The sequence below is a fragment of the Loxodonta africana genome, chromosome 4, assembly GCF_030014295.1.
Source record: "Loxodonta africana isolate mLoxAfr1 chromosome 4, mLoxAfr1.hap2, whole genome shotgun sequence".
NCBI lineage: Eukaryota > Metazoa > Chordata > Mammalia > Proboscidea > Elephantidae > Loxodonta > Loxodonta africana.
Window position 1 is genome coordinate 23,620,356 of NC_087345.1, and position 16,686 is coordinate 23,637,041.

The window sequence follows — 16,686 nt, forward strand, 5'->3', positions numbered from 1 at the left end:
AAGGAAAGTGGTACAGAAAGCTGGGCTCATCTCAGTGAACTTCCTTCTACCTGAGATCTCGGTTTCTCCAGTCCTAGGGTCTTGGCAGGGAAAAAGATGTAGTGAAACCCACGTGAAACTGCACTACAGATTAGTAAGTAAACACAATTAAGCCTGTGGTACCCTGCTTACTGGTTAATCTGCCCCTGGGTCTTGGCAACTCTGAGGCCACAGTTTTCTCTCCCCAGCTCTTCGATTCTGTTAAAAGCTCAGGTCACAGTTGTGGCCTCTTTATAGCTTTGGCTTAGCTTAAGCCTGTCATCCATGAGCCATTTCTGAGCTGGAAAAGGCCTTGCTTGAGGGATGTAATGCAGTGAATTACTTAATATGGTCCTTTCAGCCATGCATGGTCTTGTAACTCTCACACAGTGACTGGGTGGGGCTATGCAAATAAGGTGCTTGTGGCCCACCAAGAGGATTGGACAGCTTGCTAACAATGCAAGTAAGGTGCACAGAACCCTTGTGGCAGTGAGACCATGCAAATAAGGTATATGGAACCCTACTGAGGGGATTGGTCAGTTTTATCATCTCGCTAGGCTTAAAAGAGAGCCAATCCCAGAGATGGAAAGGAGGGGATCTTACTACTACTAAGAAGAAGAGCCAGGAGTGGAGCCTGTCCTTTGGCCCTAGATTCTCTGTACTAAAAACCTAGACCCCGGAAAGAGAGAGAAGAGCTGTAACATCAGAGACAGCAGGATGTGATGAGAAGCAGTAGCAGAGAAATGACAGCAGGAGAACCAGAAGACTGGCACAAGATGGCACAGTGAGCTTCCTGGCCTACAGAGCAAGGCAGCCACAGTGGGTATGCTAACCCACGGAGCTAGAGAGCTTAGCACCTTTGGGCAGGAAGCTTCCTGGCAGAATGGGGTGTCTCTGGGTACTTATTGGCAGACCTTAACATGATTGTAACACTTGCCCCTGCAGGGCAGATGGCAAGCCAAAAGGCTGAGGGGCTGAGTGCCAGAGAGGCCTGCCGGAGGTCACAGCTGAGAAGCTGTCCTGACCAAGGAACTGTATCCTGAGTTGTTCCTGATCCTGAATTGTAACCTGTTACTTCCCTAATAAACCTCGCAACCATGAGTATGGTCTGTGAGTTCTCTGTGGCCACTGCAACGCATTATCAAATCCAGCAGAGAAGTAGAGAGTGCTGTTCCTTGGTTAGTGGGGTGGCCTTGGGGGAGTCAGTCAGCCACTTTGTGCCTCAGTGTCTTCAAGTGTCTAAAGCGGATCATTATGCTTGTCTTTCCAGATCAGAGCAGAGTTAATCATTTTATCCTTGAAGCTCCCTCAGCCCTGATCAGGCTGACCCTTAGCACTTATCCCAGAATGTGTACTATGACTGACAGACATGTCTCTGCCTCTCCACTTGGTTAGGAGCTCCTTCCGTCCTTACTACAGCACCTCATACATAACAGGTCTGAATGAAAAAGGGCCCTCTGGGTGTTAATGGGAATGGCGCACCACACACTGTAGTACCATGTGAAAAAAGTCAAAATCACCCTAGAAAATGTCATAAATAGCCCCCAAAGTACAGTATACATACTTTGTATGTTCAACCCAGCACAATAATCTTTATATACAATCAATTTTGAGAGCTATACACCAGACTAAAGAAGGGAACAAAGGGCATAACTGAAGATCTGGGCATTCAACCTACTCTGTCCTCGTAATACCCATCAGATCCCTAAAGTGAAGGGGGATGTGCAAGTCACAGCCAAGAAAACCCTGCGGAGTGCGCTTCTACCCTGAAACACATGGGGTTGCCATGAGTTGGAACTGACTCAACAGCAAATTTTTTTTTTTAGTGACAACTGAGGAGGACCTGCTCACCTGTGGGGCGGCCTTTCATTCTGCTTTTATTATGATGCCTCTATGATGTGAACTCCCGTGTTAGAGATTTTTATCATGAAGAAATGAAGTGATGTAGGCGCTGGGTTCTCAAGTCAGTGACTAGACGGTTCCCTGGAACCTCCTTTTGCAGGGTTGTAATACACGTTAGCTTGGAAAAGACTTACGGAAAAGTCCGATGCTGTGTTTGACTTTGTTACCCCCAGTTTCTCCAACTTCTCTGATCCTGGTGTATCCTGGTGTGTCTACCACTGCCACCAGTTGCCGTTGTGTTGATTCTGACTCATGGTGAATGGTGACTCCGACGTGTGTCAGAGTGGAAATGGGTTTTTAGTCGCTGATTTTTAGGAAGTAGATCACCAGACCTTTCTTCTAAGGTATCTCTGGGTGAACTTGAACCACCAACTTTTTGGTTAGCAGTCTTGGTGTATAATACCTGTCAACATCCTGGGGAACTAGTGCTCAATGTGACATGCTAGTGAGTGCAGTCTTGGACTCAAAGTGCTTCTGGCTCTAATTTTATAAACAGTTCTCAAGACAAATATTTATCTAGCTTTAGCACTGAGCAATTCAGAATAAATGGGAAAGGAAGGCTGTCAGACAGAAAGAAAAGTAGACAGCTAGCACTCTGGCAGACAAATTACAAAGCATCCATGGAGTTATATTCAGACATTCAACAAATATTACTGCATGGTATGGTCATGGAGGTTCAAAGAAGTAGCAACTGAGTCCATAAGAAAACGTGACATCGTTGGCATACTTACTTAAGAAGACAGAAATACATTTATTCTATTTCACCAAGATTAAAATGGAAACATTTGGGTGTGTAAGGGCAAGATTCAATTGTTGGGAACATTCATGCCCTCACAGTACCGGATGAGAAAGCTATCCCTTTATGAGCCGACACTTTGGCCACACACAGGCTTTCCTTCACGTACTGTTCAGAATCAGCCCATCTCAATAAAGACCCCGCTCACTACCTCAGGCAGCATTCTTCACATTGTCAGGCTTCTGTAGAATCTTGACTTGTGTTAGCCAGAAGATATCATGAGGAATTCAACCCCGAATATTCCTTTTTAGGAGTACGGTCTTTTTTAATAAGAAAATTTCAAGATATCTGAACATAATAAAGGTTTATTTATCTTTTAGGTCATTTCCATTGTGGCTCAAATCCAGTATAAGAACAAGCCAATGGGATTAGAGTCCGTGTTGCTGGTACCGCTCCTGTGACCCCAGGCTTGTTTATCACAGATGTTTCAGTCAGTCTACTAGTGTATACAGTCCCTCCCCCCTCGGATTCTTCTTGAGAGAGAACACGCAAAGAAATTATTCACAGGAGCAGAAGTAGTCCTCAAGTCCTCTGTTTACTTTGAATTGGATATCTTGATTATCCCCTTTAAATAATTATCTTTTCCCACCTTTATTCATTGTACTTGGATAGTTTTAATCTGGGGATAATGTTCATAGACTGCAGTTCCTGGAAGAGCAGCTTGCAGGCGTACGGAATGCGGAGGGAAGACACGTGGCACGATGATTTGCAGTAATGGCACCTGAAACCCAAGTTAGACTATGTTAGCGGGACAGCAGCTCAGAAAGGAAGGCTGGCACCTAGGAAATGAGAATGTTCTCTATAGAAGACCATTACCACTATTACCACACTCCATCACGTTATTCTATTCCTAGGTGTTCAGTCACACTATCATATATACACAAAACCAACAACCCCCCACCTAGTTTTAAAAGCATGTCAACTTCTAGACCTCTCTCCTTAAAATGCAAAACATCCGCCTATCTACTTCTTTTGAGAGAGCCCCTGAAGTCTGAGCCACCTGAAATTCACTCCTTTAGGTTTTTGCATTGTTGAAAGCGGTTCCAACTAGTTTAACCAATCTGCATGTATCAGATAAGTACCTACCAAACTAGCACTGAGGAAGAAACTGAAGTTGTCAAGAATTTTGTTCTACTTGTATCAACAATCAATGCCCATGGAAGCAGCAGTCAAGAAATCAAATGACATATTGCACTGGGAAATTGGCTGCAAAAGACCTCTTTAAAGTGTTAAAAAAGCGAAGATGTCACTGTAATGACTAAGGTACACCTGACCCAAGCTATGGTTTTTTCAATTATCTCATATACATGTGAAAGCTGGACAATGAAAAAGGAGGATCAAGAAAGTATTGATGCATTTGAATTGTGGTGCTGGCCAAAAATCTCCGTTTTGGAGCAAGTACAGTTAGAATGCCCCTTTGAAGTGAGAATCACAAGACTCTGTCTTGCTTAATTTGGACATGTCATCAGGAAAGGTCAATCACTAGAAAAGGACATCATATTTGGCAAAGTGGAGGGTTAGGTAAAACGAGGGAAATCCTCCACGAGATGGACTGATACGGCGGCTGCAACAATGGGCTCAAACTTACCAACTGTGAGCATGACGCAGACCAAGGAGTGTTTCATTCTGTTATACGTAATATGGCTATGAATTGGAGTAGACTTAACAGCAATTAACAGCAACAACCACACTAGCATATTATTCTAGGCAAGAGGCTCAAAAATTATAATTCTCATTGAGACGGGAAATACAAGAGTTTCCTACGGGAGAGCACTAGCCAATCAAATGCTACTTAATTTTCCAGTGCTCTTCAAGCTTGGTTATTTCTATTAGTATCAGAAGCTCCTGTACTTTCCATGTGCTGCCCCTCATGTAAACTCAGGGACATGTGTGTGCACGCACACATAAATTGCCATTCAGTCCTCACAACAGCCCATGTTCCTAACCAATATTCCAATTAGGATTTTCTTTTGTCTATCTTTTTCTTTGCTCTCAATGACCACAACTCAAGAAGGGACCTTCGGGAGAAAAAGAATTCTTCTCTCAAGTTGCAGACCAAAGTAGGACCTCCCTCTACTACTCAAGGGTCTGGGGCAGCTGGGAAGCAGGTATCTACTGAGACATAGCAGGTAGAGAACCAGGTCCTCCCAGTCAACAGGTGGGAAAAAGGGCCCAAGAGGAATAGCAGACTGACGCTTGAAAGACTTGGTGCTGACCAGGAACCAGATATAGAGTCCTCTGAACAAGAAAGGATGAGCTGCTTAGGAGAGCAGTCAGGCAATCTGTGTGAAAAATGTACATGTGTGTACTATTTGATTAAACAATCACAGAAGTGGTAGAGATATGTTTATAAGAATGTTCATGGTCACACCTGGATATACAACAATGAAACCGTAGATAAAGAGGTGGTCTTAAAAGCAGCCAGAGGAAAAGGTTATTTACAAGGAATAACAAACTAGTAATAATAGCCAAAAGCGGGAAACCACTCAAATGCCCAAAAGGCAACTGGTTCTGCGGTTATAGCACATTCGTAAGACCAGAAAACTGTGTAGCCACTAAATGTGCTAACGTAGACCCGTGCTCCTTAAGGTGCAAAGGTGTTCCGGTCACAGCGTGGAGTGGAAAGGGCAGCTTACCAAACAGCATAGCTCCACAGGGGCCCGCAGACGGGTTAGGGTTAGGTGGATGAAGCTCCCAAAATCCTATGCAGAGTTTCAGAAGTCTGTGTATATTTGTATTTTTCTATTGTCAGAATCTCGAAGGGGTTCATGATCCAAAAAGAAAATAAATAATCACTGACCATGGGGACGTCCCAAAGAAGAGTAGCTCAAATATTAATAGTGGTCACTTCTGGGTGGTGGGAATTAATGTGATGGTTATTTTTTTCTTTGTATATTTTGTAATTTTTGGACTTTTTACAATGAGCAGGGATCATTTTTACCATCAGATAAACTTTTATTATTTTAGAAAAGCAAGCAAATGTGAAGGCGGAGAATTCAAGAGTAGTGATGAGTAAATATGTAGACAGAGAAAATCTTAGTGAGAAGGGCGGGACCAGCCACAGGCTGTGGCCTGGATGTCACATGGGGGCACTGCAGAGGTTTAACAAACACTTGTGGGTTACTTGATTTCATCAACCTTATAATGTAAACTTGGCTAGTTACTGTTTCCTAAAAGCCTACCTAAAGATCTCTTTAAAGCACTGTGGTCTAAGAATTATTTTTTCAACGTGCCTGGAGATTGATCTAATTTACTCAGTAACCATGATCAGGCTTTAAATTGGGGAAACTGACTAAACTGGACTAACTTCTTGCTTATTGATTCTCTTGTCCCCGTATATTACCCATGACCTTAATCCAAACTATTTAAAATTTCCATATATGCTGATTCATAATCTAGAAAGCCCATCGATCTTCTTTATTATTAAATATTTCTCCATCATTTCAAATGTTTCAGTGCATGTGTGCGTGTATGTAGATATGTAGACTATATATATGTATATATATATATACATTTTAGTGTTTTAAAATAGAAAAAACATTTATAAAAAAATTCATATATATAAAAATATATTTTAATTACCTTACTCCGTGTATGCACAGTTTCCAAAGATTGAAACTTGACCCAAACAGCAAAAAGATAAACTGATTTTTCAGGGCCAAGGCAGCAAAGAAGGGAGCTGTGGCTTCACCCAAGAAATGACTGTCCAGTGAAATATCTTTCATGAGCTAATGACCTGAATAGGGATTTTCTTCTCTCTGCAGTTCTCCTGCTGGACCTCTCTTTTGTGACTTATGCCCTTAGTGTCTTCTGCAGAACAACAGTCTTGCTGTAAACATCCCCATAGCAATGCCTCACTAATGTGCACATCATTGACAAAAGGCCAGTTTCAAGGTTCTGAGCTGCTCTAATTACCCGGCCTCCATTGTGCTGCTCGTTAAACAGCGACTTCCTCCAACAAACACCCATGCTCCCTCCCTCCCGCCCCAGCACACAGGATCAGGTGATGATGGGAGAAATGACAGCATCACTTTGCTCCTCTCCAGCAAGCAGCTCATGAGGAGGCTGCTGGACTGCCAGGCTGGATTAGGATTTTTTTCTGTTGGCAACAAGGGTATAAGTAGGCCACTCAAATCAGACATATGGTACACTAAGGCCTGCTTAATTACAGTAAAGACGCTTAAACCATATAACCTGACTTAGTCCTCTTTCAAAGGGTTTCAAATACAATACAGAGGGAACACAGGAGCTTCAAAATCCACTGCCACTGGCTGATCTCTAAATTAGGCAGAAACGAAGCAGGAAAGAGCTGAATTTCACAGCTACAGCACTGAGATCAGTTCCTGCTCACAGGTCTTGCTTACGTTAGTTTCCCTTAGTATACAGCAGAGGAGAGGATCAGTTTCTCCAAGTACACAGCTGAGTCTGGCTTACTGTCTTCTTTCTTTTTTCTCTTGGGGGAGGGGAAGGTAGGAGCAGGGAATGCAGGAAGGATGGAAAAGAAACGGAAACTCTTTTTGAAGTTTCACGATCCTTATTTTTAATGACTCTCCCGCACCATCCCTTCAAAGAAATTTAAAAATCCTTGTGCCAAATTTGAAGACTCAAGCATAGTGGAACTAAGTTCCACATATCTTCTATGATGCTATATTTTGTTTTGTTTTGGTCACACAGCCAGGACTATAAAAAGCAAAGTCAATGTGCATTTCAAAAGATGAACTGGCATCTCAGGACTGAAACAAACCATAAGGAGCCTCCCACCTCAATGATGTAACAAAGAGCCAGGCTTATTCTCAGAATTCTGTCTCTCTATCCCTACAGCCTTATGAAAAGAATGACTCACAAATGGCCAGCTTCTGTGTTAGTTTTAAAAATGAAATGTTTTCCACAGACAGGTCTCATCACCTCTTCTACACCAAAATCCTAAATTGGCTAAAAGATTCTGTCATTAACTAGCAAGGTACACTGTGCTCCAAGAAGCCCCAGCTCTCTGACTCTTGGTTTGCTTTATTCAACCAAGAAATGGGCAGGTTATGGTGACAAGAAGTTGGGACTCTGTCTAGAAGGCTTTGAGGTAGAACTCAGTGGGGACAAGGTAGCCCACGGAGTCCTCAGACCCTGACAATGAATGCTCACCTGGGCCTATGTCTTCTGGGAACAGCCCTTTCCCGTGTTTGAAAAGGGGGCCTGAGGAAGGCAGATGAGGGGTGGTGAGGGGTTGGGGATGTTTCCCATCCCTCAGCATCTGCCTTAGACCTCGTTAGGCCTTGTCTCTGACAGAAAAGTGAGAAGAGCCTAAGGAGCCTCAGGCTCTCTTGCCCACAGAGGTATTTTAGGGCTCTAGATTATGACTGACCCTAGGTAGAGTTTTTTTATTCATTGGTGGTACAGTGAAATCATTACATGTAGGAAAGGTGCTCCAACTACACAAACAAAAACAAAAAATGCTAAGAATCATCTTCTAAGCTGACCTTTGTGTAGTGAATTCGACACAAAAATTGTAAACTTTATGAATTATGTAACTTACCTATTAGCAGTCCTACAAATGCAGGCTCAGTATCATTTAGCAATTACTGTTTTATTAAGCACCGACTAGAATGAACTAGAAGATTAGCTCCCTGTGAGCAGTCACTCATCACTACTGTATTTCTGGAACATAGAACAGTATCTAGCATTGAGCGGATTCCCACTAAGTGTTTGCTGAATGAATGGCCGAGACAGATGTAATCTATGCCCTCACAGACTTAATGCCCAAGTGTGAAACAGCCTGCTACACTAGACAGAGAAATGGACAAGGGGCAGGGCACCAGGTCCTAGTCCTGTCACCATTTGGCTGTAAGACCTGGGTGACATAGCTGGCTTCTTGGGATCCGAGGTTACAAATGACGCCATCTGACATAATCTTCTGTAGTCTTTCTGGTTATAACATACTGTAATTCTAAGATCCAACAATGAATTTGCTAGGGCTTTTACAGGTAAATAGTGTTATAAGAGGCACTTAAGATAATATTAAAAAATCCACACTCCTGGGAAGCTTAAATGCTAGGAGTGTGGAAAGCAGATCATTATATAGACAAACTAAGGATGTCTGTCTAGATAGAATCCCTGATTACAGGAATGCATATAGATGGAGAAGTGTAAGTCAGTGATCACGGGTGGAGGTTGAAGAACGTGTGGGTAAGATCCAGGGCTGATTCTTGAGCTGTGATTTAAAAGGCCAGAGGTATGAGAGACATATGGTATCCACTTACCAGCCGGAATACCCCAGAAGTCCACACTGCCCACAGACATCAACCTCAAAGGCATCACTTGAAATCATTAGTCTTTCCAGCAAAAGCATACTGGCTCCATAACCAATTAAACAGTCACGTTCCATTTCTCCAAGACGCAGACCCCCATCCCGAGAGCGACCCTCAGTTGGCTGCCTGTGAAACAAGTTATCAGATGAATGTGTTACTATCATATTAAACAAAGAGACAGCAGCACAGGCTTGGGAGCAGAGCTCGCCTGGACCAAATCACTTACTAGCTGGGGACCTTGTTCAGGCTCCTCAGCCTCATTAGTAAAATGTACATAGAACACCTACCCCAAAAGGCATTCAGTGCGAAAAGATGTAATACTAGTGGTCGGTAGCCTGTTATTTAAAAGCAGAAAAACTATGCAGAACAGACTGTGGAAGAAGCCTGGGTCCACGGATCCAGGGAGGAGCTTTACCATTAAGACATAAACGTATGCGCCCACACAAACAAGAAAAAATCCAAATGGATTCTTTAAATAAATTTGGAATAGATCAGGAATCACCTGGAAGGACAGACTACCTGAGTGGGATGGGAGGTTCCCCAGGGATTGGGAACGTCTGTTGTGTTCCATTTCGGACCCTTCTGTTTGTGTGAAAACGCTCCACTCTCACTTAGAGAGACACCTTTAAACTGGGAAGCTGGGAGCCCCTAGAATGGACTATCTGTGGCTTATGTAGATGCTGGGCTTGAGAATACTCTCAAAGGTCAAGAACATGGAGATTCTGGAACATCTCAAGCAAGCCCACCTGGGTACTGATGGCACAACTTATTAACAAACAAACAAACAAACAAAGGCAGGCTCCCTGTTTGGCTTATTTTGGAGTAATACCCTTCTGCGGGGCTCTCAAGCAGAGGTGGACCATAAAACCTTTGTTTGCTTTAGTCAATAGTACCTTTTAATCTTTACTGTAGCTAGTCCCCCAAGGTGAACACAGTGTATACCAACGTATGCACACATTTTTATCTATTTTTTGTTTTGTTGTTGAAAGTTACAGTGGGAAATGGATTTGAGCTGTAAATTAATTGTTGAAAGAAAATTTACATACGAAAAACTTACAAATAGGTCTAAATGAACAGGTCATAGTGGAAACATCACACCTGAGCATGACAGTTACAGCTTAGATCTGCTGGTACAACCACCCGTGGGTAAGGGCACCCTCCACCTGTGGTCACTGAACAAGGTGAAGGTAGTCGGGCCACATGGGGGCAGAATCCAACCCTTGGATTTTAACCAACCAAGATAACTGGCTACACACAGGGCACTCAAGGCGGTCTTCATATGGAATAGGCAAAAGTAATGCCAAAGTAGTGACTTCTTTCATACAACAAAGCAAAAAATAGGAAATAGCTGTTTTGACATCTGTGTAACTCTGAAATAGTTTTTGGATGTTGTAAGTGAAATCGAAGTTTGGAAACAGCATCACTCATGGGAGGAACACATCCAACCTGAGCAGGATCTCCTTGCTGCAGTGATTACTGTCTTGATAATCTCAACTTTTCTTCCCTCTTGCAGTTTTCAGTCCACATGTGTCTATCATCTCAACAGACACGTGCATCTGCTCAGTCTTAAGTGATGACGGGATTGAGTCATCTACACCTCTTCTTTCTGAAGGTTAAACCCCCCAAAGCCAAACGCTAGCTGCTGCGTGTCCCCTCCCTCTGAACTGAGGCACACAAGCAGTACTCAGTGGGACAACTGTCGAGCATCTCCTACGGGTCACCACTGCGCACATTCTATATGCAAACACCTGACAGTCACCAGCACCCTGTGAAGGAGGTATTATTGCCTCCACTTTATATATGAGAAAAACTGAAGCTGAGAGAAGGTAAGTGATCTGCCCAAGGCTCACGAGAGTGCTAAAACGCTGAGGAAAGATTCAAATCCATGTCTACCTGGCTCTAAGCCTGTACTCGCTCCCCTAGCCCAGGGCTCCTCAACTTTGGCACTATCAACATTTTGAGCTAGATAATTCTTTGCTGCAGGGCTGTCCTGTGCAACATAGGCCTCTATCCACTAGATGCCAGTGGTATCTCCCTCCCAAGTTGTGAAACCAAAAATGTCTTCAGTCGTCCAATGTTCCCTGGAAGGCAAAAATCACCTCTGGTTGAGAATCACTGCCCTAGACTGTGTTTCCTCCACCTGGGAAAGTACCAAGAACACATGAAACTTAGGAGTTTGTGATTCCCTCTTCCTCCAGTTACACCAGTCATCAACACACAGGCGCTGTGCTTGGAACTGAGGATGCACTGGTGAACGGACAGATGTGGATCCTGTCTTCTTATAATTTATTTGAAGAAGCATGCAAATACTGTTGTCTTCTGTGTCAATAGAAGTTAAAAAAAACTTATCATTTTGTGGTTTAGGCTACCAAATAATGTATGTACATGTTTTCTGTGTACACATACACATGGGTACAAGCAGGTGCATGGACGTGTATACAGCATGCAGGTATGCACGTTCTTACATATGAACCTTTCTCAACAGGACCGTATTGGCAAACTGGTACAGAGTAAATGGCCCATGGGTGCATTTGTTCTTGTGCCTGTGAAGTGATTTTTTTAATTGGTTGCTATTTTTTTCATGTTAATTACACATACATCCACTCCTCACCTTACGACTCTCTCATTGTCCAACATTTCGCATTTATGACAATAGTAAAAAAATCTACTATTGGATCATTTTGTGCGTTACTGAGGAGTGGAGGTGAGAGGGGAGGAGGAGAGCATGGTTGTGAGAGGCAGCGTATTACCTGGGTCGGACAGAGGAGCCATGTGGGCCCACAGCGACTGGGGAGTAGGTAGGTGGCAGGCAGGAGGCAGAGGTGGCCAGGCTGCAATGAAGTGGCAGGAGCTGGGGCCACGGGAGTCGGCTGGGGGCTCAGAAGTCTCTCTTCCCAAGAGGACTCTCTACCACCTCCACAGCCTCTGCCAGGCCCAGGTGGCCAGGCCTCACCTGCTCCCAAGCCTGGAAGCCATCCACCATGGGGGGATGTCACTGGGGCAGTCAGAAAGGGAAGGTAGAGAGGCCTGGAGTGCAGCCAGGTGATGGTGGGCCCTGCTGAACTGGAGGTGGTGATGATGGGATTGAGTCATCCCCAACTCCCCAACCCATGGGGAAGGTGTGGTGGGGAAGGGGGTCCCAATGTGCCAAACGCATCCTGTGATGTGCTGGGGGCACATGACATGTGGTGAGCGATGGGGGGTACACCAGCACTAAAGATAAGACATGGCCCCGACTCTCACATAACGCCTATTTCTGCATAATGACCTCAACTTTGCAACCTAACCATGTCCATAAGTGAGGAGTAGGCGTAAGTGAATTTCGACATCTCAGGGAAACACAGACTTCTTTGAGTCTATTTATTGCTATATCCAGAAAGTGCAAGGTGAGCTCGTCTGCATTATAGATTCTTTTTACAAATGCATTTCTCTTACCTGGTAAGGACAGCCCGTGGGCCCCGAGCCCGGGCGTGCATCTTGTCCAGCACCATGTGTTTCAGTTTCTGATAGTACACGGGGCCGAAATAGATGTATGCTTCCAAGGGCTCGCTGGAAGAAAGATCAGAGTTTGGGGTTAAGAAACTAAGTTTGGTTTAGCAAGGGACAGCCTTTTCTAGGACTCATTCCTGGTAATTTCCTACTTGTTTATGAATAAGTTTGTGACCGACTGGGTGAGGATGATTTTCAGTCTGCAATGAATGAAAAAGTTAGATCTGAAAATATCAAAGTAACATAACCCGTTGCTGGGGAGTCCATTCTGACTCACTGTAACCCCATGTGTTTCGGAGTAGGACTGTACTTTATAGTGTTTTCATGCCCGTCATCTTTATGGAAGGAGCCCTAGAGTGGCACAGTGGTTAAGTGCTTGGCTGCTATCTGAAAGGATGGTGGTTCGAACCCACCAGCTGCTCCATGGGAGAAAGATGTGGCAGTCTGCTTCCATAAACCCTATGAGGCAGTTCTAGTCTGTCCTATAAGGTCACTATGAGTCAGAATCAACACCACAGCAAAGGGTATAATCTTTATGGAAGCAGCTTGCCAGGCCCTTCTTCTGCCAAAGTACCATAATGAAGGCTATTGTTTAATTAAAACAAAAACAAACAAACGCAAACAAGTTATGAAACGGTACGTTCAGGGTGGTCCCTCCTCCACTGTTATGACCCTAGTCAGGCCACCATCCTCGCTAGCCTCATCTACTGCCAACATCTTCTCACTGGTCTCCTTGCTTCCACTCTTATCCCTCAACCATCACATAGCGAGCCAGACTGATTTCTTCTAAAATGTAAATCATGGCAGGTCGTTCTTCTGCTCTAAACTCCCCAAGGTTTCCCGTCTCACTTAGAATCTATATCGTCAACATTCCGCATCCTAAAGCCAACTATAATCTGGCCCCTGCCCATCTGATTCATTCCCTTTCCCTCTACCCACTGCTCTTTCTATTCCAATGCTATGGCCTCATCACTGTTCCTCAAATGTAGCAAGCCTGTTCCTGCCTCAGGGCCTTCGCATTTACTTTTTCCCCTGCCTGAAACATTCTTCTTCTGCATCTTCACATGGCTCTGCCAACATTCCACCTCCTCAGAGAGACTTTCCCTGATCAATTCTTCCAAGAGTCCTTCCCTCGACCCCGCCCCGTCTACATCATTACCCTAGTTTTACCTTCCTCAGAGCACTTATCACCACCTGGTATGGTAGCATGTCACACATTTATGAGTCTCCTGATTATTGCCTGCCTTCCCCACGAGATGTGAACTCCGTGAGGATGAGCGCTGTCTTCACTGCCGCTGCAGCTCCAGGACCCACAGCCCTGCCTGCCACACAACCGGTACTCATTACGTTTGTTAAATAACTGGGTCCATGAATTTTTAGAAAACTATAGTAAGAGTTTAAAAAGAGAATGAAATAAGTGCTTTGACAGAAGAAACTTTTTTTTTAAAGTCTGGAATAAGAGTAGCCATGAGATAGATGTCTTTATTTACTTTTTTTTTTTTTTTTTTCCAGTGCCCTAGAACTTCTTTCCTCCAAGGTAAGGAAGCACCTGCCATGTGCCATTTAATCCATGATTTAATCCCTACAACAATCCAGGGAGAAAGATGTTGTCATCCCTATTTTTAAGGTGAAGAAATAGGCACAGAGGGTGCGAGAGGTTAAATAAGAGCTGGTGAGTAGAACAGCAGGGATTGGATCCAGTGCTCTCCCTGCCACACAGGGCAGTCTGGAAACAAGTCCATTTTGGGCTACGGCATGATATAAAGTGGAGAGAGCCAAGGAGCATGAGACACGGCAGGGAGGCAAAAGAAAACATTTGGCCCCTGCTTGCTTGGTGCCTCTTATAACACTCTCGGCATCATTAACAAGGGCCTCTGCAGTTATCAAGCCACTCTAGCTGGATTCAATACAACCGGATTCTTGGAAGACCCAGAGAGGAGAGGAAGGCACAACCGACAGTGCAGGACACCCTGTTCTTGTCCCAGCTCCATCATGTAGTAATTCCATGGCCTTTCTATCTGTTTTCTTAGCTGTACAACAAGGTGGTCAAGGCCAAGGTTCTTTTCAGCTCTAACAATGAATGATTCTATTCCTCAGTCAGATGGCTGGTTGCTCGTGGTAGAATTTCTGGAACTCTGTTACCCAATGCCATTCTATCATCAACAGAATAAAGCCATAAAATATTTTTCTTCCTAGCTATGCTCAAGAATATAACAAGGGATGAAAGCTGGTGGCTGAGTGTGTTTTTGGCTCTCTGTGAACTTTCAACCAACAGACTAAACAGTGCTTCTCAAACTTTTCCACTGAGATAAATGACAAAGAAATGAAAACTGTGGATGGGATGGGGGTGGGAGGGGGAGATAGTGAGGGCTGGGATAGCCTATAGCTGTCTGCAGCAAGCAGGACATTTTTTTTGAATCCCATGTGAATTTTACATTCTCCTCCACAGCACCTTTGAGGACTGAGGTGTGCCTGACCCAAGCCATGGTATTTTCAATCACCTTATACGCATGCAAAAGCTGTACAATAAATAAGGAAGACTGAAGAAGAATTGATGCCTTTGAATTGTGGTGCTGGTGAAGAATATTGAATATACCATGGATTGCCAGAATGAACAAATCTGTCTTGGATGAAGTACGGCCAGAATGCTCCTTAGAAGGATGGTGAGACTCTGTCTCATGTACTGTGGACATGTTATCAGGAGGGACCAGTTCTTTGAGAAGGACATCATGCTTGGTAATGTAGAGGGTCAGTGAAAAAGGGGAAGACCCTAGATGCGATGGAGTGACACAGTGGCTACAAAGATGGGCTCAAACATAGCAATGATTGTGAGGATGGAGCAGGACTGAGCACTGTTTCACTCTGTTGTACGAAGGGTCAATATGAGTCAGAACTGACTGGAGGGCACCTAACAACAAAAATGACTCCACAACTTATCAGTGTTTAATATTATTTTTTTCCCATTCCAATCTTTCAGTAAAACTATGTTATACGAAGAGGCACCAAATTGATGCTGGGTTTTGCATACTTTCCGGTTCACATCTGCATTACTTTGGGTGAAGAAGTGGGGACTGCGATAATCAGTTCAGCACTGACAACTGCAGCTTTCTGACATGGACCTCTAGCAATTTACTGTACCGTTTTTGAAAACAGACCGTTACTCTTTTACTGTAATGCGATTTTGCTATAATACCTCAAGTAGGATACACCTCAAGAAATCCATATTATTACAGTACGGACAGATCATTCTAAAAAGCACTCAATATTTTTAACAGATCTTCACCATTTTAACCACATCTGTTCTCACACATACTTCCAGTCTGTGTTTCACTCATGCCCAAGTGGTTTAAAACCTCACGAGAACCATATAAACACAAGGTCTCAGAGTTTTATCTGGCATAAAATACATAACCATTGCCGCTGAACTGAATCTGCCTCATGGTGACCTCATGTGTTACAGAGTAGAGCCGCCCCATAAGGCCTTCTTGGCTGTGATCTTTACGGAAGCAGGTCATCAGGCTTTTCTTCCGCAGTACTGCTAGGTGGGTTTGAACTTCCAACCTCTGGCAACTGTTAGCAGCAAACTGTTTGCGTCACCCAGGGACCTTTTAAAATATGTGTGTCTTATTTTAGCAACTGATTTTTTCCTTTAACACCATGTATGAATCAAGCTTTCAATTCTGTCCTTCACAATAATTTGGAGGATCTGTTCCTCGCAGGTTAACAAGAAGATCCATGTTCAGCCTGTGTGACCTGGCCCTCGCTCCTTCGCCAATCTTACCCCAGACCCCACTTCACTGCCTCACTCGCTGCACTACAGCGGGACTGGCCTCTTCCAGTTCCCTGCACTTACCACACTCTTTCCCTTGTAAGGTGTTTAAGCGAGCTTTGTCTCTGCGCGGAACACCGAGACCAGCCTCTCCTTTTCATCCTTCACAACATAGATCACATATCCACCTCCTACGGGGCTCTTCTAACCTATTCTTGGTCTTCATTTTGGTGAGAACTATTTCCACTTATATTTGTCTTCGCTCCTTCATTCAACAAATATTTATGGAGCACCTGCTGTGTACCAGGCCCTCTGCTAGGTACTGGGAACGGAACAGTGAACAAAACACAAGTCCTGCTCTCATGGAAATGATATTCTCGTTGGGGAGAGAGACCACAGTATTGTATAGTTTT

The 16,686-nt window shown here is 44.0% G+C and overlaps 1 protein-coding gene across 2 annotated transcripts in view; it reads right to left on the minus strand.

The window, feature by feature from the left end:
• Positions 1-3,019: 3,019 nt before the first annotated feature.
• Positions 3,020-16,686, minus strand: part of POLR3B (RNA polymerase III subunit B) — a 145,742-nt gene continuing 132,075 nt past the window's right edge. The window contains exons 26-28 of one of the 2 annotated variants that reach the window (XM_064283661.1): positions 12,451-12,564; positions 8,968-9,141; positions 3,020-3,437 (exon numbers count right to left, since the gene is read on the minus strand). In XM_064283661.1, coding sequence (XP_064139731.1) covers positions 3,308-3,437; positions 8,968-9,141; positions 12,451-12,564 — 418 coding nt within the window. In that variant the 3' untranslated portion in view covers positions 3,020-3,307. The remainder of the gene's footprint in view (positions 3,438-8,967; positions 9,142-12,450; positions 12,565-16,686) is intronic. The other variant, XM_023539140.2, reaches the window with a different exon arrangement.